Consider the following 26326-nt stretch of genomic DNA (forward strand, 5'->3'; position numbering starts at 1 on the left):
CTGCGTGCCTCTGGTCTGTCCCTCCCTCCCAGCCTCCCTCCCACGCCCCCTGCCCACCCTGCGGGTTTACTTGTTTTCTGCCCCGCTTGGCCGACCTTCCCACAGCTCTCCTTGGGAGAAAGCCAGCCGGGGACGGCTTCCAGAGTCACTCGAAGGCCAAGGCTGGGCAGGCGCGGCCCCACCCCCGCTCGCAGCTGCCATTGGTCTCAGGGAGGTGGGTGGGTGGGATGGGGGGGGGCTGTTGAAGATCCCGAACACTGGCCCAGAGAGTCAGGGGTCAACACTGACAAGTCTCTAGAGCTTCCATCTCTCCCTTTATCCCTATCGCCCTATTTTACAGGTAAAGACCCAGAGTGCTCCAACAGGCCCACCAGCTTAGGTCTGGGATTCAGCCCTGCCGCCTGCCCTCCTTTCTCATGGCCTCCTCCTGTTTCCATATTCCTGGAACATCTCCTGTGCCCTTTGCCCCACTTCCTCCTCTCACCATCCCGCGCCTCCCTCCCCCTTCCTCTTCTCCCCTCCTCGTCTTCTTCTTCTACTACTACTCTATAGAGCATTGAGTGTAAGCATTTGACTCCTGACCGTCATCGAATCCCCACACCTGCTCCCAGTCTTCAGTCCTAAAATCTGAGTGGCTGAGAGCAGGCTGGCGAGTTTGGTCCTCGGGAAGCACGTGGTGGAAGAGAACTCCCAACAGCTATTTTCTGACTTTCCCACATAGTAACACACCAGATTTGGGGGGGGGGCAAACAAACAAACAAGTAAGAAAAATAAATAAAAATAAAGGCTAGTGGCTCACCTCTAATTCTGGTGTTAGGGAGAGTGAAGAAGGAGGCTTTGAGATTGAGATGGCCTGGACTAGGATCTAGAGTTCCCCTATGGAAGAGCTGAAGATGTGGAAGAAAGGTTCAACTGGTAGCATGCTTGCCTAGCGCAGAAAGCCCTGCCTTTCATGCCCAGTGACCTTACCCCATAAACAAGACGAGCATACAGCAAGTTCAGGCTTACCCTTGTCTGAGACTACAGTGGATACAGAGACCCCTGAGAAGGAAGGACAGTGGTGTGCAGCTGTGAAGTGGGTAGTGTTGGTGACAGCCGCAGCGGACACACCTTCAGAGTGACTGTCCTTTCTGATGTTACCTGCTGGGAACTGACAGGGCAAACTGAGCATGCCCAGCTTTCTGTCTTTTGCTTTGTTTAATCTTTGGCTTTTGGCCAGGCCCACCCCCCACAAAACATGTCTATCTTTTCTCTCTTAACTATCGCCTGAACTGAGCATGTGCAGGGCTGAAGCGAGGGCTCAGCAGCTAAGGCGCTTGCCAAAAAGCCTGACGACCTGAGTTCAATTCCCAGGACATGGAGGAAGCAAACGACCAACCGCTGCCCATGGTCTTCTGTTCTACACAAGTGCACTGTGGCATGTGACCCCTACCCAACAAGTGCTAAACAAGACAAAGTCAACTAAACCTGTCTAGAGTGGGTTCCTGAGTAAATCCCCAGTCCCAGGCCTTTGCCTTGGGAATGACTCCTGTATTCTTGCATCTTGCAGCAGACAAAAAACGTTTGTCCAAACTCCTGCCCTTTCTCTGTGCTTGTTCTGTCTTTGCAGAAACCAGGATTCACACCTTGGGGCAGCAGGAGGATCAGGGTCAACCTTGGCTACAAAGTAAATTTGATACCATCCCGGGTTACAAAAGACCCTTTCTCAAAAACAACAAAGGTTTCTTTTTTGTTGCTTTTGGGGTTTTTTTGGTTTGTTTGCTTGCTTGCTTGCTTACTTTTTTTTCTTTCTTTGAGACAGGGTTTCTCTGTGTAGTCCTAGCTGTCCTGGAGGTCTCTCAGTAGACCAGGCTGGCCTTGAACTCATAGAGATCCACCTGCCTCTGCCTCCCAAATGCTGTGATTAAAGGTGTGTGCCACCATGCCCAACCAACAAAGGTTTCTTTGTATTTCACAGAAGCCTGTCCGAGCCCAGAGTACAGACTGCAGCCACCTTGAGTGACACACTCCCCTTGGAAAAGTTTATGTGGATTTTGATAATTAAGAGGGGTGCTGGAAACCTCAGAATTCCCAGATGTAGTCTGGGTGATAAGAGGGGACAGAAAAGGGAGAAGCCTACAGTATTTATTTCAGTTTTTACCAAATTCTTTCTTAGAAAGAATTGCTGGAGTTATGTCAAGCATATTCCTTCATTACTGGAGTTGATAGTTTTGTTTGCTTTACTATGTAGCAGGTGATGAAAGCCAGGCCCTGAACCATGCACCTGACCTTCACAGGGGGATTCTAGACAGGACTCCACCCACCCCCTCAGCCACATCCCCAGCCCCTCATTGGGGGACTCTAGGCAGGGGCTCAAACCAAGCCACGCTCCAGTCCCTCTCACTTTTTGTCACATATCCCAGGGTGTGCTGGAACATTTAGTGATCCTTCCACCCCTCCTCACCCCCCCACCCCTGTCTCAGTGCTGGGCTCACAGACTTTGTTAACACCTTACAAGCATCTTGGCTCTGCTAAAGGTCCACGAGGTCTCACCGCTTCAAATCAATGCTGGCCCTGTAGAGGTTGACCTACAGAAAGATTAGCAGCTAATCTGGCTTCAGAGGTTCCTATTCCTGGAGCTAGGGAAACCCAGGAAGAAGGCTCTGGGCCTTATCCCTCTCCAGTGTGTCTCCCCAGCCCCATCCCGGTGTTCTTGCCCCGTACACACTGCTACCATGGCATCCCTCTTCTCTGGCCGCATTTTGATCAGAAACAACAGCGACCAGGATGAGGTGGAGACGGAAGCTGAGCTGAGCCGCCGGCTAGAGAACCGTCTGGTGCTGCTGTTCTTCAGTGCCGGGTCCTGTCCGCAGTGCCAGGCCTTTGCCCCGGTCCTCAAAGATTTCTTCGTGCGACTCACTGACGAGTTCTACGTGCTACGGGCGGCACAGCTGGCCCTGATCTATGTGTCCCAGGACCCCACGGAGGAGCAACAGCACCTGTTCCTCAAGGACATGCCTGAGAAGTGGCTCTTCTTGCCATTCCATGACGACCTGAGGAGGTGAGGCCCCAGGGAAGGCCAGGGAGGGCTTCCTGAAGAAGGCTTCTCTGTGGATGGGAAGCCAAGTGTTTACTGGCCCAGTACTAGAAGCTGGTACAGAAAGCTGGGGAGGGGGAGGTCCATCCCTCTTTCAGCACAGCCCACTGAACAGGACATGACAACACATGATGGTAGCTAGAGGCAGTCACAGGAGCCTGCCATCTCAGTACTTGGAGCTGAGGCAGGAGGACTATTACAAGTCCAAGGCCAGCTCTAAACACAAGAGGTGAGGACTGTAGCTCAGTTACTGGATGCTTGTATCGGCATCCATGAAGCCATAGTTCTGTTCACAGAATTGCATAAACCAGATGTGGGGCCACATCTGCATTCTCAACCCTGGAAGGTGGAAGCAGGACTCTCAGGACTTTGAGGCTAGCCTGAACTATGTAGGGTGACCCTGCCCCCAAACTAACAAAGCTGGAAACATAAAAATAAGAGAGGAATTGCCTCCAGGATCTATAAGGCACAAGGAGGCATGACTCGAAGAAGGTCTCTGAGCGGGCACCACAGCCCCTTGGAAATGAAACACAGTCCAGGAGAAATGGGTCACCTTGCTCAGGGAGGACAGGAGCCATGGAGGAAGAGGAGCCAGAGCAGTTTTTTTTTCTTATTTGATCTTGGTTTTTGGAGACAAGGTTTCTCTGTGTATCTCTGGCTGTTCTGGAACTCCGTCCGTAGACCAGGCTGGCCTCGAACTCAGATCTGCCTCCCTCTGCTTCCCAAGTGCTGGGATTGAAGGCATGTGCCACCACCGTCACTGGGCAAGGAATCACAATTTGTGAGCAGATGATGGATAGAGGACTATAGAGCCGTGTCTACTTTAGAGCTTCTAGTTTCCTGTTTACGGAGAGCTACTGTGTGACGGATCTTATGTAGCCCTCACAAGTGCTGGGTGACGGTCGCCACACCAGGCACCTTCATGTTTACTCTGTGTGTGTGTGTGTGTGTTTGTGTGTGTGTGTGTGTGAGCGTGTAACTGTCCTCGAGCATGTGTGTTGTGTACATGCACTGTCTGTGTGCAGGTGTATGTTGGTATGTGTCACGGACAGGGCTGGTCTTACAGTCAACAGTACCAGGCGCCCTTGGCAACCACACCTGCCCTGCTTTTGGGCTGTTGGGACCAGAACTCAAGTCCTTATCCTTTTCTTGTGTGTGTGTGTGGAGGGGTGTTTGAGACAGGGTTTCTCTGTAGCTTTGGAGCCTGTCCTGGAACTCACTCTGTAGACCAGGCTGGCCTCAAACTCACAGAGATCTGCCTGTCTCTGCCTTCCCAGTGATGGGATTAAAGGCATGCGCCACCACCGCCCAGTAGTCCTTATCCTTTAACAGATAATTGACCCTCTGAGCCACCTTCTAACTTTTTTTGGTGTTCTGACTTGGAACTCACAGCAATTCCCCTGCCTCAGCTTCCTAAGTGCTGGTGACAAGCATGCAACACCGCACCCAGCTTCTCATCTGTGCCACCAGTCATAAGAATCAGAGGCCCTGAGTCCCCTCCCAGTTCTAAGAGAGACTCAGTGTAGCAGCATCTGGCCACCCAGTCCCCGACTCCTGGAGCTGCCACCTTCCACCTCAGGGCTGGTGTCTTCACTGAGTCGGGGAACGTGAGCCGTGGAGTCTGCAATGAGCAGTTGACTACCTGACCTTTTGCCCGCTTCACTGATTTTCTTGCACAAGTTTAAGGATCTGGTCATGAGGACCCTATTCCTCATGTCATTGTGAGGGTTGGGACACCTACTCATCGCCCTGTGCAACCAAGGGGTTCCACCCTCCCCCCACAAGCAACATTTCTGTCCCCAGGGAAGAAATAACAAGTTATAAATGTCATAGAGGAACCTGCTATATGGGGCAAAGTTTACTCAACAGATCCTGATATGATACACAAGCCTCTCAAACCCACATTTTTTGGGGGAAGGCTGAGGTGGAGGATCAGGAGTTTGAGGCCCGCCTGGCTACATAGAGAGAGATGCTGAGGGTGACAGAAAAACAAGCTGGAGAGAAAGCTTAGAGGTCAAGAGCACCTGCTCATACAGAGAACCTGTATGCGGTTCCCAGCACCCACACAGAGGCTCACGCCGTCTGTAACTCCAGTTCTGGGACTCTGGCGACCTCTCCTGGTATCTGCAGACACTGCACACAGGTGATGCTCAAACACACTTGGAAGCAGGCACCACACAGAGAACACACAGGGTTCAGTGGCAGAGTGGCGTGTGGCAGCCCTGAAGCCATGTTCAAACCCCAGCCCCACATAAACCAGGCATGGCAGCACACACAGTCATCCCAACATGCAGGAGGATCAGGAGTACTGCGGGAAGGTTTGCAACTAGTAACTACCTGCCTACTGGGGCATGGCCTCATAGACTATTTATCTGGATGCAGAAGCGTGACCAGCCCTTCTCTCTTCCCCCTGGGCCCTGTTTTGCTGTTAGGTTTGCTTTTGATCTGATTTTCATCTATCGGTCAAGCAGAGAATCCTGACTTTGTACGTTTTACCCCTTAATAAATACCAAGTCATTTTTTTTTTGTCTGTTTATTTTTGGTTTTGTTTCCAGACAGGGTTTTTCTGTAGCTTTGGAGCCTGTCCTGGAACTTGCTCTGTAGATCAGGCTGGCCTAAACTCCGAGGTCAGCCTGCCTCTGCCTCCTAAATTCTGGAATTAAAGGAGTGCTTCATAATTGCTCAACAAAAGCCACCCTTGCCTGTATAAACTTGAAGCCAGCCTGGGCCTCAAAAACAAAACAAAAAAACAATAACAAAAACTAACCAGGAATCATGGATTAAGAACCTCAGTTGAGAGCTGGGCAGTGGTGGTACACGTCCTTAATCCCAGCACTGGGTTGCAAAGGCAGATGGATATCTGAGTTGGAGGCCAGCCTGGTCTACAGATATCCAGGACCCAGGACATTCAGGGCTACACAGAGAAACCCTATCTCCCCCCCCCCCCCAAAAAAGGAAAGAACCTCAGAACCTCGGCTGAGTTGTCTGTGGTCACATTTGCCTCTAATCCCAACAGGCTGATTTCTGTGAGGTTTCAGTCTGCTGTATGGTTTCATAATGAGAATCTATGCTGGCCTTTTGCACTCTGTGAGTGAGGCACCGATGGCTTCTGGTCTTGCTGTGAGTCCAGAGCTCAGTTCAAATGCAGCCCTGCCCTACGGAGAGGCCCGACCTTGGCCCAGTATGACTTTATTTGATAGGTTTTCAAAGTATGCATTCATTCATTCAGTACACATTTCCCAAACATTCCTGGTGGCCTGGCTGTTTGAAATCCCTACCCCCAGGGCTTCATAGTGGCAGCGGGAAAACAATACACGTACATACAGCAGGTGGACACCGAAGGGAAGAAGGCAGCAAGAGGAAGGTGCTAGGAGCCAGTGCCTAGGCCCTGGGGAGCCAGCGGGTCCCCGGGAGCCCTGACGGCCGCCGGGGGCAGTGCACGCACCGGGAGCTGAAGAGTCGCAAGGGCGGACTGACACGCGTTCCTCGCAGGGACCTCGGGCGCCGGTTCTCTGTGCGTCGTTTGCCGGCTGTCGTGGTGCTCAAGCCAAGCGGGGACGTGCTGACTAGCGATGCGACCGACGAGATCCAGCGCCTGGGACCCGCCTGCTTCGCCAACTGGCAGGAGGCGGCGGAGCTGCTGGACCGCAGCTTCCTGCAGCCCGAGGACCTGGATGAGCCCGCGCGGCGCAGCATCACCGAGCCCCTGCGCCGTCGCAAGTACCGCGTGGATCGGGATATGGGCCGGGACTGGGGCCGGGGACGGAGCGGCCACGACTCTGGTTACCCCCAGGGGGATGCAGGTGCAAGGGCAGAACTCTGGTGACCCTCCAGACCCAGGTACAGCGGCGGGGCTTTGATGACCCCCTTGGGGACCCGGGTGCAGGGGCAGGGCTCTGGTGACCCCCAGGAGGATGAGGGTGTAAGGGGCAGAAGTCTGGTGACCCCCGTGGGGACCGGGATGCAGGGGCGGGGCTTCAATTAGCCTCCGATTAGCCTTCTCCTCCCACGTGTTCAGGACGTTCCCTAGACAGCAGAGCAGATTGACCTTGAACTCACCATTCTCCACCTCAGTCTAAGGAATAGCTGGAATGACAGCCAGCTACTCTTCCCTAGACTTTGAAAGAACGTGGGGATACCTCATGAACAGTTCCTGGACTCGGTACCCGGAGCTTAGTGCAAACTAAGCGAGCTTTTTACCCTTCGAACCCCAGCCTCAAAACCCCTATTCAAAACAAAATAATACAGCCGGGCTTCGTGGCACAGGCCTGTCGTTCAGAGTTCTGGACTCAAGTGCAGGGCCGGCGAGACGGCTCAGTGAGGAACGGCTTGCTGTCAAGACTGACAACCCGAGACCAATCCCTGGAACACCCATAGCAGAAGGGAGAACCGACTCCCGCAAGTTGTTGACCTCCACACGCTCATGGTGGCACGTGTACGCCCACACACTTACAAATATACCATTCTGAGTTTTGTGCAAAACAACAAAACATAAAAAAAAAAATAACCCGAAGAGGTGTGCGGAAGAAGGATCTGGAGTTCAAGGCTGTTTTCGGCTACGTAGAGGGTTCTAGGTGGGCCTGGGCTACAGGAGACCAGGTCGCAAACGAGGGAACCTCGGTCAAGCGCCACTCCTCCGGACAGGCATCGCCCTCTGCAGAAGCGCCTGCCAGAGATTTTGTTTTACCTACGCTGCCTCCTGGCGGTCGAACTGGGATGGTGCGTGCAAATGAGAGGAATTTAATATTTTAAAATTCCAGCTCCCGCATCATGGGCGTCCACCGAAGCTGGCAAGCCAGACTTTCTGGGGGCAAGAATTTGACTAGCTAGGAGTAGAAGGCTACGAACCAGAGGAGTCGTGACCCTGCAAGTAGCTCACCCGCCTCCATTCCCAACTTGGAGGAGTTGGGGAAACTGAGACTCAAGACCAAATAAGGATGCCTGCTGGCCACCAAGCCTGACTGCCTGAACTTGATCCCGGAAACCCACATAGGGCAAGGAAAGAGTCTACTCTTAAGTTGTCTCAACTTCCACCCGTGTCCCCCACAACAACTAATAAATGGAATTTGTAAATTATTATGATTATTATTTTGGTTTTCCAAGACAGGGTTTCTCTGTATAACCCTGGCTATCCTGGAACTCACTCTGTAGACCAGCTGGCCTCAAATTCGCAGAGATCTACCTGTCTCTGCTTCCCATGCATGCAGGGATTAAAGGTATGCACCATCACCACCCAGTCGGAATTTTAAAATATTAATTAAAAAAGAAAATTAGAGGGGCTGGAGAGATGGCTCAGCGATTAAGAGCACTGACTGCTCTTCCAGAGGACCAGGGTTCGATTCCCAGCACCCATATGGCAGTTCACAACTGTCTGTGACTCCAGTTCCAGGGGATCCAACACCCTCACACAGACATATATGAAGGCAAAAACACCAATGCATATAAAATAAATATTTTTTTTTAAAAAAAGAAAATTAGAAACCCTCATTTACCCCTTATGGGAATGTGAAAAATTGTACAGTTGCCATGGGAACCTGTGTTGTAGTTCCACAAACAGGAAAATGGAGTTGGCATAGGAATCAGTAATTTGAATCATAGAACTTCACTATTGGAAGGGGGGGCTTGCATATAACTATTCCTAACATTGTGATTGACCCTTGCCAAAAAGTAGACACACCTCCAATTTCTATCAACACACTGACTCAGGTGGTATGTCCAGAGTGGAATATTGCTTGGCCATGAACAGGAATAGCACACTGGCACAGGCTATAGTCTGTGGTACTGAGTGACAGCAGCCAGCTGCAAAAGGTGTCACCTGGAAGAAGATGTCCCAAACAGGGAAAATCACAAAGGGAGCTGACCAGGCAGGGGCTGCCAGCAAACAGCGGGGACTGACTGATGGAAAGGGATCTCTTAAAGAGATCAAATGTTCCCGAACTGGGCAAGGGTGGGACTGCATGGTAAGTGTGCTACAAGCCACTGAATAAAACAGAGACACTTTGATTAAAGTTTCATTTCAGTTTATCAAAAGTAGCCATTTGAGTAGCTGGATGGTGGTGGCACACACCTTTAATCCCAGCACTTGGGAGGCAGAGGCAGGCAGATCTCTGTGAGTTTGAGGCAGCCTGGTCTACAGAGTGAGTTCCAGGACAGCCAGGGCTACATAGAGAACACTGTTTTGAGAAACAAAAACAATATATTAATAAATACCAAACCAAATTATGGACAGGAGCTCAGGAGATGACTCGGTAGGTAAGAGTTCTTGCTATGTTAGCATGAGGACTCGAGTTCGAATCCCCAGCACCCACGAAGACAGCTGGCTATGACAGACAGACTCAAGGACTCACTGTAAACAACCACAGAGGAAGACAGCAGCTGCTGCACTCCTGCTCACCTGTACCACACACACACACACACACACACACACTCCGCCAGGTTCACACACTCCTGCTCACCTGTACCACACACACACACACACACACACTCCGCCAGGTTCACACACTCCTGCTCACCTGTACCACACACACACACACACACACACTCCGCCAGGTTCACACACTCCTGCTCACCTGTACCACACACACACACACACACACACACACACTCCGCCAGGTTCACACACTCCTGCTCACCTGTACCACACACACACACACACACACACACACACTCCGCCAGGTTCACACACTCCTGCTCACCTGTACCACACACACACACACACTCCGCCAGGTTCACACACTCCTGCTCACCTGTACCACACACACACACACACACACACTCCGCCAGGTTCACACACTCCTGCTCACCTGTACCACACACACACACACACACACACACTCCGCCAGGTTCACACACTCCTGCTCACCTGTACCACACACACACACACACACACTCCGCCAGGTTCACACACTCCTGCTCACCTGTACCACACACACACACACTCCGCCAGGTTCACACACTCCTGCTCACCTGTACCACACACACACACACACACACACTCCGCCAGGTTCACACACTCCTGCTCACCTGTACCACACACACACACACACACACACACACACACACACACACTCCGCCAGGTTCACACACTCCTGCTCACCTGTACCACACACACAGTCCCCCACCAGCTCACACAACACACTTGCACACTGGAACAGGAGCCTGACATACACATATCTACCACACAGCTATATCTAAGTACTCTTTGCATTTTGTTTATCAAGATTTATTTATTTGTGTTTTTGTTTGAGACAAGGTTTCTTTGTGTAGCTCTGGCTGTGTTGGAATTTGCTCTCAGACCAGACTGACCTTGAACTCAGAGATTCACTGCCTCTGCCTCCCAAGTGTTGGGATTAAAGGTGTGCACTGTCACCACCCAACTTAATTTTTATTACATGTTTGGGGCAGCATATGTACATTTGAGTGAAGGTGAGACCAGAGACCAGAAGAAGGTGTAGATCTCCTGGCTCCGGAGCTACAAGCAGCTGGGAGGCAGTCCGACCTGCACGCTGTGAACAGAGCTGGGCTGCTGTTAATCACTGAGTCACTCTCCAGCCCCTCTGTTTACTTTAGAAGATAATGTCTTCTAGGTCAGACTGTCTTCTGAGTGCCTGCAGGCCCCCTGCCCAAACCTCTGAATTACAGTGGTGACAAGCCTGCGTTGATGTGCCCCCTTTGTTCACATCTATACACAGTGTAGTAAGATAGCTCAGGGGGTACGAGATTCACAACCGTCTGTAAATGGCTCCCTCTTTTGGTCTCCATAGGTACCTGGCACGCACATCATGCACAGACACACATGTAGGCAAGGCACTCATACACATGTGCCAGAAGCCCGATGCTCAGGATGACGAGGAAGCTCCTGTCTGGCATTGCACCCAAAGGTCCAGTTTCCAAGCCTGGGCATCCTGTGGGTTCCCATATCTCCATCCTCGGGCTCTGTAACACTGCCTGTGTCCCTGTCAGCTCCGTCTCCTGCCATCTCTTCAGCTCCCCTTCCACAATTTTTTTTTTTTTTGAGGCAGCGTCTTTCTATATAGCCCTGACTGGCGTAGAACTAGCTATGTATACCAGGCTGCCCGCCCCCCACAACTTGCAGTTGTCTTCTGCCTCCTGGGCCCTGCCCACTTCCCCAAGCCTTAAACCCGCCCATTAGGGTGGGATAATCCGGGAGGCCCCGCCCCTGCCCCACCCCTCCGCTCCCTTTCCCAGACGTGTCCTCATCCAGGCACTGTCCCAAGACCAACCCACCTGTGTTCCACCTCTCCGCCCCAGCGCCTGGAGTCCTCCTAGCTCTGCCTTGCAAGATCCCCTTTTCTGGTCCCTCCCTCCACAGGAGCCAGGCCCCGCCCCACTCCGGACTGCTCACGGGGAGGACAAGCCCTTCAGCTCCTGCTGTTGGATCGCCCCTGAGCCCCGTCCTCTTAAGCCAGCCTCCTTGGGGCTGAAGAGATGGCTCAGCCAGTGCTCTTACAGAGGTCCTGAGTTCAATTCCCAGCAACCACATGGTGGCCCACAACCATCTGTAATGAGACCTGGTGCCTTCCTTGCCCCAGCACGTTGTATGCTTAATAAACAGCTTCCTTGGCCCAGCATTAGCCACGCCCCTCAGCAGCAGGCCCCGCCCCTAACTTACCACGGTGTCCCTCGTGACCCCCCTTCCCTTCCACCTCTGCTATTTCCCCCACCTCACTACGCCACACACCTGGAGGCGGCATCTGCGCCCGGTGCAGAATAGAAAACACTTTCTCCAAAATTTTCGTGCAGCTTCCACGTCCCACTCAGGACCTCTCTCCAGAGGCCCCGGTGGCGCCCCTTCCCCACCCCAAGATCCCCAAGATCCCCGGAGGCCTGCAGGCGCTTTCACTACCTGCGCCTTCTCGCCATCCCTGGCCCGCATCATGGGTCGCTCGTACGGAGGCCGGGTACTGACCGCGATGACCCTGCTAGGCATCCCAGCCGCCGTGCTGGTTGTGCTGGCTGCACAGCTGCTGTTCCAGCTCCAGGCGGGGTGTGCCGAGCTGCGAGGTGTGCGCACCGACCGGCTGCACGCGGAACTGGACCCGGACGCGGGGCTACCGGAAGCTGCGGCTGGGGCATTGCTGCCGCTGGCGACTGCTCTGGCCGCGCTGGCACAAGTCCTTGGACTTAGCTGCCTGCTACTCGCCGCGCTCTGCGGACACCTGGGCGCCGAGCTGGCACGCGGCCCGGGGCCAGGCAGGTAGGACGCCACCACCTCTACCTGCAAACTGAGGTTTCGAGAGAGCGCGCCTTTGCCTCCCGCTTCTTCCGGCGCTGGTGCTTGGGGTGCATCCCGGGGGCACATGCCAATCATCGGAGCTGTACTCCAGCCTCACGGCGGGGTTCAGGAAGGGCAAGACTGCCGCAGCCTGGCCAGGGGTCGCCTGCTCAGGCCTCTGAGCTCAGGGGTGCAGAAGTAGGTGACTCCACCTGGAACCGTGGGCATGCGGTGAGATGCCCTGCTTGTCCCATGTTGATTCTTTCTCTCATGGCACCCTGATGCTAGTGGGACAGCGGTGGGAGCGCAGATGGATAGGTGGGTGGATGTGGGTACGCGGCGGTGATGAGTGGGTAAGTCCACAGGTGGAGGGGCGAGGGTCGGCAGCCTCTAGACTTTGGCATGGTGTCACTGGGTCACTGTCCCTCTTCCTGTCGCCTTCCTTCAGGTCAGACTGGTTTCTTTATGACTGCCGTCTCCTCAGGCACTCTGCACTTGGCCTGTTCTGCTGTGGGGCCTCCGTCTACTTAGCAGGTGTGTGGGGGCAGAGGTCGGGAGCGGGGTGCACACAGATCTCGGGGCCAGTCAGCCTGAGTTCAGGCAGTTGCTCTTTCTCTGGAATATGTTCTGTGCCTCAGTTTCCTCATCAACCAAGAGTGATGAGTGTCCCTGATGCTTAAAATGGACAGAGGATTCTCCTTTAATACTCATTATTACTATTTATCACGTAGGCTAGATGGGCCTGGAAGTGGCCTTGTAAGGCTGGCCTTGAATTTCCAACCTTGTTTTCACTTCCCAACTCTTGGAGCACAGGCGTGCGTAGTGTCTGTGTGTGCAGTGCCCACAGAGGCCATAGAGACCCTGGAGCTGCAACTTTGGGTAGTTCTGAAATTCAAGGGTTATGGGAGCCAATTCCAGATCTTCTGTAAGAGAAACCAATGCTCTTAACCTCCAAGCCATCCCCCAGCCCCCAACCCCTTCCTGTTTTGACTTTTGCTTTTTAAAAATTTGTGTTTTAGACAGTCTCACCTAGCCCAGATACGCAGATACAGTCTCATATTTCAAACTCTCTATTGCAGCCAAGGATAACCTGATCCCCCTGCCTCCACAGTGTGGAATGATAGGCAAAGTCACCCAGTTCATTAGGTGCTGAATGACCTCATGCATGCCAAGCAAGCGCTCTACCCACTGAGTCACAGCCCAGGCTCTGGAAGGACTTGGTTTTGCTTTAACCGCATTGTAACTGGAACCTAGGATCTAGGGCACACTAGACAATCCTGGACCCTGAGGTGCCTCCCCCAGAAAGGGCTGGAGAGGTGGCTCAGCGGTTAAGGGTACTTACTGCTCCCCTGTCAGGCAGCTGACAGCCTCCTCTGGCATCCATGGGCACCTGCACTTATAACATGCACACGCATGGGGGTGGGGGACAAATCTTTAAAATCAGAAGCCCCATTCTCAGGACTAGCTCACTGATGACTGCTAGCAATTCCTGGGACCCACACTTCCAGAGAGTCTTACCCCAAGGTGTCCCCTGACGTCACATGCACCCTGTGGTATGTTGCACATCCACAGTGAACAAATGCAGTACAAATGCAAAAAAGTAACTAGTGAAATCACATCTGCGTTCTTCCAGGCTGGGAGACTTTCGGGTGTCCCCCTCCCCACCCAGTGTTTATAGGTGTTTTGTCTGCTCATCTGTCTGTGTGCCTGCTTGATACCTGAGCACAGAACTGGAATCCCAGGAACCATTGTGCAGCGCTGGGAACCAAACCCAGGTCCTCTTAACCATAGAGCCGTGTGTCTACTCATTTTTGCTGTTTGTTTTTTTTGTTTTGGGGGTAGGGTCTTACTATATAGCCCTGGCTATCCTGAAACTCACTTTGTAGAGCAGGCTGGCCTCAAACTCACAGAGATTCTCCTGAGTGCTGGAATTAAAGGCGTGCACCACTACCCCCGGGCTGGTTTTCTTATCTGGAGATGGTTGTGATGGTGATGGGTCTTCCATAGATCCATCTGCTTGTTCTGCCCGGGGTTCTTTGTGTTTGAGGGATCTCCCCAAGGGCTTGTTCTGCCCCAGGGTTCTCTGTGTTTGAGGGGTCTCCCCTAAGGGCTCAGAGGGTGAATGTTTGTTGAGTGAATAAGTGAGCCATTCCTTTCTCAGCACTGGCCATTTACACCCTGCTGCTCTTCGAGATCGAGGCAGGGGCAGCAGCTGCATCCATCCTGGGTTCAGGTGCCCTGGTCCTGGTGGCAGTAATGACTCACACCCTACTCCGGGCTCTTCGGGCCACTCGCCGGGGTCTCCACGAGCTGTCCCCACCAGCCTTTGAAGATGAGCCAGCCCGGCCTTCAGAAGACTCCAAAACTGGCTGCAGGGCTCAGCCCCAGCAGGGTACCCATTGCCAGACCCTCTATGCCCTGTCCCGGGAACCTGGGGATCCCTTTGGGCCCATGACCACTGGTATCACATCCAGAATCCTGGGGAGAGGCAGGGAAGGCAGTCTGCCTGCTTCTCCCCAACCCCAGACACAATTGGCTGGAGTCACTCATGAGACACATAGCATGCTGAGCCACAGGCCACTGGACACAGGAAAGGACACCACTCTGGTGTGAACTGGGAATGGGGCAAAAAGACAAGACGATGATACCACAGAGATAGGTCAGCTCAGCTCTTGTAGCCATGGGCCTTCTTCCCTCTGAGTTTATAGAATCCTTGACTTATGTCAAAGTTGCCTCCTGAGGCAAAACAGCTGCCAATGCTCCAGCGTTTCCCTCCTTGCTAAGAGGGGTAACAAAGGCCAGGGGTGGATAGGTATTCTGAAGGCCTGGGAGACCTGGGGCCTTCTGCTTGCATCTCACTGGGCTGACGTTGACAAACAACCAGACCTTGGTACAGGGGAGTCTGAGGATGTAAACAAAAAAGGTTCTTTTATAGATGGGAGGGAGGGAGCTTGGGCTCTGACTCTCAGTGATTCTCTATCCATCCAACAGATGAGCCGGAGGCCTCAGTAGGGGCTGTGACTCACCAAGGTCCTCATTCCTGAGCATTGGGGCCTGGGCTGGCTCCCAGCTCCTGGGACCCCACTCCCATGTTCCTGGAAGAAGGTTCAAGTCTTAGACCTCCACTTCCCGACACTCCCTGGGGAGTTGTGGACGTTTGAAATTCGCATGTGTGGAGCTCAGAGCAGCCCAAGACCAGGAGCATTGAGGGATGGCTGGAGTCTCACTATGGGCCCAAGACTGAGTGGGTCTCGCTGCTGTGCTTCAGTTTCCTTATCTGTAACATAGAGACGGGAGAAGGGACGGGAGAAGCTGTACAAAGTAGACCCTCAGTACATATTAACCATGTGTCTTAGTTGTATTGTTGCTCTGCCTATTTAACAAAAGCCACTAAAGAAAGAAAAGGCTTCTTCTGCTCCGAGCTCCATGCCTAACCCTACGCATTCTGCGATAAAGTACCTTGATACAATCCACGTGGAGAGTCAGCAGGTCACATGGGCCCAGTCAGAAGCAGAGAGAGATGAATGCTGCCTCAGGTCGTTCAGGATGGGCTGACTGGTCTCAGCTAACCAGCCTAGAGACTGCACCCTCACATGCCCGGAGGCCGGTCTCCAAGTGATTCTGGATCTGTTGCTGGCACTTGTGTGGAAGCAGGTGACTGACTCCTAAGGGAACCGCTGAGGCCTACTCAGCCCAGAGGGCTCCACCCCTTTCCAGAATGTACAGTGCCAGGAATAAACTCAGATGATGGCTTGCTTTGTTTTGTTGCCTTTGGTTTTTAAGACAGGGTTTTATGTAGCCCAGGATGTACTGGAATACTCAGTGTAGCCAACAATGGCCTTAACTCCTGCTGCTGCCTCCCCTTCCAAGACCTCCCCTCCCTGTGGGCACTGCCCTGGAAGCAGAACTGGGAGTCATGATGGCTTGGCTCAGTCTCAGTCTTGGGACTGTCCGGGCCAGGCCTGCTGGGAGACACCTGATCCGGGTATGCTAGGATGTGGCTCCCTCCTCCGACAGTTACGACTTGAGTTTCTGTCTGTTTCCTTCTTTCAATTCTCTCTCTACCGATTTTCCTCCATTTTTGTCATTGTTTCTTTGCTTGTTTGTTTGCTTTTGGACAAGGTCTTATGTAGCCCAGGCTTCCTCTGAGTGTGTGTACACCACTACACCTGGCCACTACAGCTGGCCACTACACCTGGCCACTGCACCTGACCACTGCACCTGGCCACTACACCTGGCCACTACACCTGGCCACTACACCTGGCTAAGTCATCCCCAGTCACTTTCTACACAGACCAACCTCACAGTGTCATGTGGTCGAGGCAGGAGGATTGCTATGTGTTCATAAATAGACTGGGCAATGAACCCATCAGAAGATGGGGCAGGAGAACCCAGCAGGAATCCAAAGACTCACCTGAGTGCATAGTGAGTTAGTCACTGGGCTACATGGGATTCAAGAAGACAGAATAAAAACCCAACCAACCAATCAACAAAACAACAGTGTAGCTCCTCTGGCCACATGAGGTGGGGAACAGAGGACATCTTATTGCTAAGATGGGGAAACTGAGGAACAGAGAGGTTGAAAGCACAGTGGGGCTTTTGACTTGGAGGGGTTCCGGGAGTCTCCTGCTGTAGCCACATGGAGCTGTGTGTCCCAGGCAGGCTCTGTGGGACCCCAGCTATCAGACTGGAAGTTTGGCAAATACTGAGGGGTGTGGTTGGGAGCACGCTGATTCCTTGTGACTCAAGGCCAAGCACAGGTTGCTGGAGGCCTCTGATTACCTGCAGATGCTCTGAAAAGCGATCCTGGGTGTTTTCGGGACTGCTGGTAAAGTGGTCAGGGAGAACAAATGGCTTTTGCTTCCAAGCGAGATCAGATTTGATGGCTGGCGCCACAGCAGCCTGGGAAGGACCTGGCAGCCCCGCAGCAGCAGGTAGGATCAGGACAGCCCCAGAGCCCTGTGTCCAGGCCTAGAGGCACACTGATGGACTGGCCAGGCTGTCCAGTCCTGTGCCGACTCTGGCCTCTTTAACTACTGTCTGGCTCTGTTCATCCTGCACAGCAGCCACTATCTTCATCAGAGCTATCAGGACCCTAAGGTCCCGCCTGCTGGCTGGTGGCAGTCTCTCAGAAGAGCACGGGAGGGGAGGGTCGCTGGACAGCTCCTGGGAGCTCCCCTCCCTCCTATGTGTGCATCTCAGCTACTGTGTGTGTTCTGCCCCAATCCTACATGGCGGCTGGGGGGCGGGCGGCTCAGGAGGCACTAGTATCCATAGTGTGGAAAGTTAACTGAAGGATATAACAGGTCCCAGACTTTAGCACAACTGACTCCATGATGGAAGTACCACTCAGGCCATGAAACTCAGCACAGACAGCACCACCTGCTAAAAATAAAACAATAAATCTAACCCATTAAAGCCCATAGTTCTGGGAGAGCCTCTAAATGTGCTCACCTTGCTCTTTGGCCTCTGCAGCTCCCCTTCGGCTGACTGTTCTTGTCAACTGAAGCATGCCAACCCAGGGCATGACTTTGTGCTTCAAAGCTCACCCTGAAAAGGGCTAGGGTTACAGCGGATCCCGAACACCCAGGGTAGTCACAAGCCAACTAGTAAAGACTTTCTATTGGCTTAAATGATGTCCGAGCAGTCTTCTCTGATGGCTGCCCTACAACAAAGGGGACTCTCTTTGCAGCTATGGGGTCCCCACAACCCTGTAACCATTCATAAGCCCAGGGGTCTCATCTTGCCAGAACGGTTTGAGACCTGCTGGGACACAGGTTGATCCTCCTGCCTCAGTCTAAGTGTGGCACACAGCACCCACTTTCATGCGGTATCTGCCGTCTGCTTGGCTGATGTGTTTGTGCTCCTAAATCTCCTGGAAGGTTTGCAGACACCTGTGAGCTCCCCGACGATCTGGAACAAGCCGGTATGGCCTCCCTGTGTGCATGTGTCCTCTGTGGGCGCTGCACAGGACTGCTTTTCCCCTTTGAGCTTTTTTCTTTATTTTTAAAATTATTTTATTTTATTTACTCCCCCCCCCTTTTTTTTTTGAGACAGGGTCTTTCTACAAAGGCCTGACTGTCCTGGAACTATGTAGTCTGAACTCACAGACCCACCACTTAAAGGTGTGTGCCACTACACCAAGTCTCCTTTTTAAAAAAATAAACATGATCTTTTTATATAATTTATTTAAGTTTATGTGCATTGGTGTGAAGGTATCAGATCTTCTGGAACTGGAATTATAGGCAGTTATGAGCTGCCATGTGGTTGCTGGGCATTGAACCCAGGTCCTCTGGAAGAGCAGCCAGTGCTCTGAACCGCTGAGCCATCTCCCTAGCCCCACCCCCCTACTTTTTTATTTTTGAGGCAGGCTCTTATGAAGCATAGGTTGGTTTACAATAGTCAAGAATGGAATTGCTCTTCTCATCCTCCTATCTCTCTCCCCCAATGTGCCACCACACCTCAGCTCACTCTGCATCACTCCGTCCACAGCTGCAGACTCCACAGGGCTGCTGCTCCTGACCCCAGGTGTCCTGCAGAGTCTGGAGTTCTAAGCACAAAGACGCTTTGTGTGCCTCTCCAACATCAGACAAGACCTGAGGGCTTGTTTCCAAAGGTGCCCCATGCCAGCGCAGGTCGGGCTGCTTCTCCCCTTACCCATGCCCCAAGCTGACAACCATGAAGAGCCAGGCTGCCCCAGGGTCTTGCCTGCTAAGCTTTAAAATGCTCAGGGTGTGAGGCAGAGAGGCAGCAAGTATGGTCTCTGTTCAGAAAAAGAAGCAAAGAGGAGCACTTAGCAACCCACGCTGTGCTCCCAGCACCCAAGGCCAGCGGCACACAGCTGCCTGTAACTCCAGCTCCAGAGGATCTGGTGCCTTCTTCTGGCCTCCAAGGGTCCTGGCATGCATGTGCACACACACACACATATACAAAAAAGTTAATAAAATAAAGGTCTAGATGGCATATAAGGGTGCACCATCCTGAGCCTTTGGCAAAGGGTGTGGTCTCGCGTCAGGGTTTAGTCTTCAGACTACCTGCACATCTGCCTGCTGCACTAACTGGCACAGGGGCTGCACCTTAATTATTAATTGTTAACCACTGCAGCCAGCATTTGCGACTCCTCAGTTACTGGCCTGCTTCTCTGGCAGCAGCCTAGCCACTCAGGTTGCAGCGTGGCAGGAATTCTGTTCCCATAGGCACTGGCTGTCACTGCCGCTAAAGGTAGCTTTAACTAAATCTCTATTGTTATATTAACAAACAAGACTTGAGATTCGAGATTCAAAGGCTGGGGTGAAAATGTGCTAGCTCAGAGAGGTGGAGTTAATCTTCTGTCCTTGATGGCGGCTCCCAAAGATAGTGTTCTTCTCCTGACCCAAGGTTAATTTATTTGATTAATGCAAATGCAAATTTGGGGTTCACAATGTGATCAACACTGCTACTCTAGGCTCCCAGCACACTTTGCAAGGCTGTAAAGTGCACAGCTTGGTTTTTAAGACTGTCAGTCTTCAGGGCTCTTATTATGAAGTGACGATTGTTGTTTCTGTGGGTAAACGCCAAGAAGTCTCTAAAGAGGACTGGTGGCAGGGCTCATCGGGGAAGGTGCCTGCAGCCAAGCCTGGCAGAACCCTACCTAAGGAGATAAACTCATACCTACTGATCCCAGATGGGGAGCCAACCACAGACCAGCACCAGCTTGATGAAACACTGAGTTTTATTTGGGTCACTTACAGGAGCAGAAATGACTCACAGACAGCTGCATCAGCAGACCGACCCCAGCATGCATGACAGCTCACAGCGCCGGGAGCCCGGAGCACACTGCCCAGCCCACAGGCAGCTTCATAGGTTAGGGTCCTTTCCAGGACACAGGCTTGTCTGAGCACTCTTAGCGGCTTATACACACTTGGGAGAATGAGGCCTAGAGCAGCTGGTCAGTTTAGGGACTGAGCTGTTTCCTTCCTCAGCTGAGGGAGCCTCAGAGAAACAGCCACACAGCAGGAGGAAACAGACTCCGGAAATTATCCTCTGACCTCTGCACATGGCACTCAGGAACCCCTCTCCCCACAAATAAATAAAAGTTAAAACTATTTAAGTTTGGGGCCGGAGAGATAGCTCGGTGATTAAGAGCACTAACTACTCTTCCAGAGAGCCCGGGTTCAATCGCCAGCACCCATGTGGTAGCTCACAGCAGTCTGTGACTCCAGGTTCAGTGCTCCTGACACACTCACACAAATGTGAGGAGGCAAGCACCAATGCACATAAAAATTTAAAAAATAATTTAAGTTCACGGTCATTCTGGATGGGTTGCACAAAACCAATCTCCAGAAAACTCCAAAATTTAAGATAAATTTAAAAATAAATCCTAAGGCTAAGGCTGAGGCTGCACCTCAGCTGGCAGAGGGCATGCCTGGCATGCACAAGAAAGAAAGCTGGTTCCAGGCTGACCGCCACACAAATCAGGTGTGGTACAGCCTGAAGAGCACCCTGGGCTGCGTGGCGGGTTTCGGACAGTCTGTGCTCCGCGAGACCCTGATTTCATAATAACATAAAGGCCCTGCAGAGGAGGAGAGTTCAGTCGCCAACACCCATGTCAGGGAGCTCCAGGGGATCCCGTGCCCTCTTCTGGCTTCCAAGAACACCCCCCCACACACACACACATATACACATACACGCACACAAAATAAAAATAAATCTTCAAAGAAAGAAAACAAAAGACTACACATGGCGGGTATCAGGAACTGTTTAGTGTTGGCGCATGTGCAGTCTCCAAACACAAGACTTGACAAGTGAAGAGAAAATGCCGTCCAGGTCGCCCCTGCATCTCCAGGCAGGAGACCCTGTCTCCAAACAGCCGCTGCGCTGCAAGGCTGGGTGTCAGCCAGCAATGCTTGTGGGGCAGGTGGCAGGCAGTGAGCACCCGAATCAGGGACTATGAGACGCTGGGGGGTAGGCGCGCAGCTGCTGTCTTCTCCACCACGAAGCCATAGTTATACTGGGGAGAGGAAAGAGGGGGGCTGAAGGAGGCACTGAGGACTGAAGGGGCACACTGGGAGTGACTGAGGAGTTGGGGTGCCTGGGTCCTGAGGACACGGGGTGGGGCCTCAGCACTTCATGCACCTCTGCACCTACCTCCTTCTCAATGTCTGCCAGTGATTTAATGGTCAGGTCCCCAAAAGCAGACAAGTTCTAGAGGACAGAAGTGAGAGCGTGAGCCAGGGTCCCACTCAGCGGTGGCATGTGTGCGTTCCATGTGCACACACTCACCATGGCCTGTGAGCTTCTCTCTCCTTCTGCTATGTGAGACCTGGGAACTGGATTAAGGTAAGGCTTGGTGGCAAATGCCTTTACCGGCTGAGCCATCTCTTCAAGCATGACCCCAGCTTCTCAGATGGCATCTCATGTAGCCCAAACTCACTATGTAGCCAAGGATGACCTTGTTACAGGGCCTCCTGCCTCTAACTCCTGAGGGCTGGGATGACCAGGGCACCATCCATACCCGGCCCTAATACTCCCATCTTTCAGGACTCGCCCCCACAAACATTGGCCTGGGTCTCATCCAACCCCCACATCTCTACTCTACTCTGGGATCCATGGTCTCTCCCGTCACCCACTCAGTCGTGGTCACTGTGCTGGGTCATGTGGCAGCAAGAATGTCACATCCCCGTGAACAGAGGCTGGCGAGCGCTCTCCATCCCAGGGACACTGACTCACCAGAGGCCCGCAGCTCTTGCCCTCGAATCGGGGGTGCAGTGTAAAGGGAACCCCATCCATGGCTGCAATGAAAATTCCCAGGAGGCTAAAGAAGACCCCAAACACCCTGCGGCCCTCCCCACGACCCTGCCCACCCACGGAGCACAGTGGAATCAGTGTGACTACAGCTTTCGGGTTCCGTGTACCCCTGGAACTCATGCCGAATAAGCCCACCAGCTCCCTAATGGATTCTGGCGCACTGTACTCCCTGGAGAAGTCTGTTAATGTCACCCCAGGAAGAGGGGCATACAGCACACCCTGGGTTCTGCCCTGAGCACCTGCACAGCTTGAGGCCCCAGTCATTCCACCCCTCAACCAAGGGAGAAAAATCACAGTTTAGGGGCTGGAGTCGGTCAGCAGTTAAGAGCCCAGATTCGGCTCCCACCACCTACATGGCAGCTTACAACCCATTTTAACTCCAATTCCAAGGGATCCGTCCCCATCTTCTGCTCCTCCCAGGAAATGCACACACTCGGCAGACAGGCACACATGCAAGCAAAACACGCATACACATAAAATTAAAAATAAATTTTAAAAATAAAAGCTTGGTGGGAGGGCCAGGGAGAGGTCCCCAGGGCACACTCTTAAGGGAGTCATAGCTCCCACCAAAGGCTGTAGTGTCTCCACTCTGTGCTCACCTGAGATGCCGTAGAGACTGGACGCCTCATAGATGGAGTCATTCCTCCGCAGAGTGGACGCTCGGGAGCCTAGTCTGGACAGTGTCCGCTCAGGATGGCTGCTTTTGCTGGGGAGCAAGGGACAGCGACCTCAGTCAGGCTGGAAGTTGTCCTCTTGGCCTGCCTGCCCACCAGAATACCTGAGGCTCACCTGGGCTGTCTGGGTGGGTCCAGCGACAGGCCCTGCATATCTTGGCTGACAGTGCGTGGCTTGGGCACTGGCCTTGGGGCCTTGGATTTCTTGCACCAGATGGCAAAACCACCCATGTCCCTGGAGCAAGGGGGTGGGGCAGGGAGGAAGCCAATGCTCTGTGAGGCCGGGGCTGAAAGGGTCCTGGGGACCCATGAGATCCCCATCCCCACATGCAGAGGGGAAGTGGGCAGAGGCGGGTGCTGCGCCCTACCCCACTCGCAGGTATCCGGGCACTGTCTTGGTCTTCCCACTCAGCTTCACGTCACACACAACCATGTCGGCAGCCCCCAGGGGCATCAGCTTCACACACATGCGTTTCTTCCTGGACACAGAGGCCTCTGGGAGTGGGGGCAGGGGAGTGAGAGAGGGGAGCAGGGCAGGGAGGGGAGCACTCAGAGATGCTCACCATAGTGTTTAGGGGCAACACTGGGCAACTGCTTAAATCATAAATGGTGCTCATAGGAGGGATCACACTAACTTCTAGAATCATTGAAGCAGACTGACCTTTGCTGAATATTTGTGGGGTGGCTGTGGAATCAATAGTGGAGTATCTACTTTGACACCCCAACTTCACTTTCCCTGATCTATAACCCAAGGGGGTCACAACGACTGCTCTTTTTTAAAAAAAAAAAAAATCTAGCACAAGGCTGTTGTGTGTGCTTCCTGGAGTCAGGAAGGCTATTTTGTATTATATGTTTGGATTTGTGTTCATGAGATAGAGTCTCATGTAGCCCAGGCTGGCCTCAAAATCACTATGTAGCTGAGGATGGCCTCCTGATGCTGGAAGGCGTGCTTAGTCTATTTGGTGCTGTGGATGGAGCCCCCATGCACATTAAGTGAAGACCCTGCTCACTGAGATCGCCCCAGCCTCATCTCATTCTGCAGTCTGTGCTGCCCTGGAATTCACCACAGAGCCCAAAGTGCTTTTAACTGGAAGCAATCGTCCTGCCTCAGCCTCTCAAGAGCTGGAACAAAGAGCCCCAGCTCCACAGCCAGCAGGATCCCCGAGGAGAGGACTGAGGTTCCAGGCCAGCTGGGGCTGCACACTGAGACCCTGCTCCTCCCAACCAACGAAACAGGTCTGTCAGAAACAGCAGCATAGGAGGGTAGGAGAAGCCCGAAGTGTGGAAGCCTGCTGTCTGCACACTGACCTGACCTCTGCAGAGCAGCCTAGCCTGAGTCACTAAAGACACCTTGAGAACCAAGCACCATCGGGAAGGTGGGAAGCTGGGTCAGGCGGGGGACAGGAGGAGGGAAGGCTGAGCTATGCAGAGAACAGGGAAAGCCATTTCCGGCGGACTCGCTGGGCAAGAGCCTGGAAAGGAAAAGAGAATGGCGAGGACTCCCTCAGCCACAGAAGCAGAGGGCAAGCGGCAGTGACCAGGTCAGGAAGGCGGTGGGGTTGTTGTTTGTTTGTTCTGAGACGGTTTCGCTCCACTGTGCTCCACTTCTCAGGGGAAGCTGAGACTCACGGCTATCCTCCTCCTTCAGTCCGAGTGCTGACACAGCAGGTGTGTGTCAACTATTTATTTTTGGAGTAGTGGGATGAGACCAAGCCTCACTCTGTAGCCCAGGCTGGACTTCAACTCCCCACCATCCTCCTGCCTCAGCTTCCCAAGTTCTGCACTGATAGGTTATGCCTCTCTGCCCAGCTAGGTCATATTTGGTACCACACAGCCTCTCCCTGTGCCTGTCGCTCTCCCGTGGGCCCACGGATCTTACTGGCGTCTAGAGAGTCGTTGACGGTAGAAAAGCCAGACGGCAGGGGACCCTTGTCCATCACGATCTGCATGTCCACTACCACACTGTCCAGAGGGTTCTAGGAGTAGGAGAGGAGCAGGTGGAGGAGGGTCAGGGATGTCAGCGGGCAGGGGGAGGATCGGGAAAGGCTCAGGTTCAGGCTTCCGGATGCCTGTGCTCACCTTCAGGCTGCCCAGTGGGCTCAGGCACAGGAAGTAGCCGGCCTTCTGCGCGAAGCCGCGGCCGAAGCTGGCGGTCGCGCCCTCCACGGTAGAGGTGATCTGCGGGTCGAACGGGTCAGCGGGGTTTCGTCCCCTCTCTGCCCCGTCCCCGCCGCCCTTGCCCGCCCCTCGCTCACCGCACTGAAACCCGGCGGCGGTGGCGTCAAGGCTGACGACCAGACCAGGCCCGCAAGAGGCTCCGCATCCGCCCCGGGATCCATCCTCCCTGGGACCTCAGACGGCAGCTAAAATCCTCGGACGGCCAGAACCTTGGACTACAATTCCCAGAAGACCTGGCGAACGTGCACCGCACAGCAGCTACTGCTCATGCCCAGATACTGAGGACCAATCCGATGTAGTCGTGGGAACCACACCCTCTGGGCGCACCCTTGAGAGACGTTTGCGGAAAATGGATTAGTACTTCCGCCCTTAAGCACCACTCACGGCCAAGCCGGGCAAGGGGGAGGCGGTTCAGTTCCCTGTCGGGACTACACTCCCCAGAATGCCATGCGACATTACCCACCGACCCCTTGTTTCTTTATCGGAAACTGGCCCAGAAAGGCCAGGTAGCCCTCATCTGTCATGCTAACAACTTCAAGAGGCGGGTGCCAAATGGTGAAATGACCCTTACGACATAGTTACCGACAACCAGGCTCATCTAATTAAGCCAATAAAAACTACAAGAGTCCTTTAATAATGGCCAGATCAAGAGATTAGCCGAGGCTCAGGAGAACAGTGTTTTTTTGTTTTTGTTTTTGCTTTAATTTTTGATTTTTATTGAGCTCTACATTATTCTCTGCTACCCTCCCTGCCTCTCCCCTCCCCTTCAACCCTCTCCCAAGGTCCCCATGCCCCCAATTTACTCAGGAGATCTTGCCTTTTTCTAGTTCCCATGTAGATTAGATCTATGTATATCCCTCTTAGTGTTCTCATTGTTGTCTAAATTCTCTGGGATTGTGGTTTGTGGGCTGAGTTTCTTTGCTTTATGTTTAAAAGTCACGTATAAGTGAGTACATGTGATAATTGTCTTTCTGGGTCTGGGTTACCTCATTCGAAATGATGTTTTCTAGCTCCATTCTTTTCCTGCAAAATTCAAGTTGTCGTTTTTTTTTTTCTGCTGTGTAGTACTCCATTGTGTAAATGTACCACATTTTCCTTATCCAGTCTTCAGTCGACGAGCATTTAGGTCGTTTCCAGGTTCTGGCTATGACAAACAATGCTGCTATGAACATAGTTGAGCACATGTCCTTGTGGCATGATTGAACATCCTTTGGATATATACCCAAAAGTGGTATTACTGGGTCTTGAGGAAAGTTGTTTCCTAATTTTCTGAGAAATCACCACACTGACATCCAAAGGGGTTGTACCAGCTTGCATTCCCACCAACAATGCAGAAGTGTTCCTTTTTCCCTACAACCTCTCATCAGTGTTTTTGAT

At 52.9% G+C, this 26326-nt stretch overlaps 3 protein-coding genes across 4 annotated transcripts; 2 read left to right on the forward strand and 1 right to left on the reverse strand.

Annotated features, from left to right (window-relative positions):
* Window positions 1-25: 25 nt before the first annotated feature.
* Window positions 26-8152, forward strand: Nxnl1 (nucleoredoxin like 1). Its single transcript, XM_048427281.3, has 2 exons — window positions 26-3040; window positions 6569-8152. The coding sequence occupies exons 1-2, from the start codon at window positions 2715-2717 to the stop codon at window positions 6900-6902; spliced, it is 660 nt and encodes a 219-aa protein (XP_048283238.3). The 5' UTR covers window positions 26-2714; the 3' UTR covers window positions 6903-8152.
* Window positions 8153-11736: 3584 nt separating this feature from the next.
* Window positions 11737-16067, forward strand: Tmem221 (transmembrane protein 221). 2 transcript variants are annotated; one of them, XM_085680418.2, is made up of 4 exons: window positions 11737-12293; window positions 12760-12845; window positions 14473-14703; window positions 15303-16067. In XM_085680418.2, the coding sequence occupies exons 1-4, from the start codon at window positions 11974-11976 to the stop codon at window positions 15353-15355; spliced, it is 690 nt and encodes a 229-aa protein (XP_085536544.2). In that variant the 5' UTR covers window positions 11737-11973; the 3' UTR covers window positions 15356-16067. The 2 variants fall into 2 exon arrangements, with proteins under 2 accessions (XP_085536544.2, XP_048283270.3); XM_048427313.3 differs by having other exon boundaries at window positions 14473-16067.
* Window positions 16068-21032: 4965 nt separating this feature from the next.
* Mvb12a (multivesicular body subunit 12A) lies at window positions 21033-25184 on the reverse strand. Its single transcript, XM_048427250.3, has 9 exons — window positions 25027-25184; window positions 24851-24949; window positions 24651-24747; window positions 23140-23266; window positions 22887-23006; window positions 22697-22803; window positions 22020-22081; window positions 21438-21494; window positions 21033-21300 (listed from the first exon to the last, which is right to left on the reverse strand). Exons 1-9 carry the CDS (start codon window positions 25108-25110, stop codon window positions 21238-21240), a joined length of 816 nt encoding a protein of 271 aa, XP_048283207.1. The 5' UTR covers window positions 25111-25184; the 3' UTR covers window positions 21033-21237.
* Between the last annotated feature and the right edge of the window lie 1142 nt (window positions 25185-26326).

The sequence above is a fragment of the Myodes glareolus genome, chromosome 23 (assembly GCF_982192425.1).
Source record: "Myodes glareolus chromosome 23, mMyoGla1.1, whole genome shotgun sequence".
In the NCBI taxonomy this organism is placed as follows: Eukaryota; Metazoa; Chordata; class Mammalia; order Rodentia; family Cricetidae; genus Myodes; species Myodes glareolus.

Excerpts from the sequence above, each read along its gene's own strand:
- Nxnl1 (XM_048427281.3), top strand. The coding sequence starts at position 2,715 with ATGGCATCCCTCTTCTCTGGCCGCATTTTGATCAGAAACAACAGCGAC. Across the intron at positions 3,041-6,568 it reads TTCCATGACGACCTGAGGAG|GGACCTCGGGCGCCGGTTCT; the intron begins GTGAGGCCCCAG and ends CGTTCCTCGCAG.
- Tmem221 (XM_048427313.3), top strand. The coding sequence starts at position 11,974 with ATGGGTCGCTCGTACGGAGGCCGGGTACTGACCGCGATGACCCTGCTA. Across the intron at positions 12,294-12,759 it reads CGCGGCCCGGGGCCAGGCAG|GTCAGACTGGTTTCTTTATG; the intron begins GTAGGACGCCAC and ends GCCTTCCTTCAG. Across the intron at positions 12,846-14,472 it reads GGCCTCCGTCTACTTAGCAG|CACTGGCCATTTACACCCTG; the intron begins GTGTGTGGGGGC and ends TTCCTTTCTCAG.
- Mvb12a (XM_048427250.3), bottom strand. The coding sequence starts at position 25,110 with ATGGATCCCGGGGCGGATGCGGAGCCTCTTGCGGGCCTGGTCTGGTCG. Across the intron at positions 24,748-24,850 it reads GCCCACTGGGCAGCCTGAAG|AACCCTCTGGACAGTGTGGT; the intron begins GTGAGCACAGGC and ends TCCTACTCCTAG. Across the intron at positions 23,267-24,650 it reads CAACGACTCTCTAGACGCCA|AGGCCTCTGTGTCCAGGAAG; the intron begins GTAAGATCCGTG and ends CCCCACTCCCAG.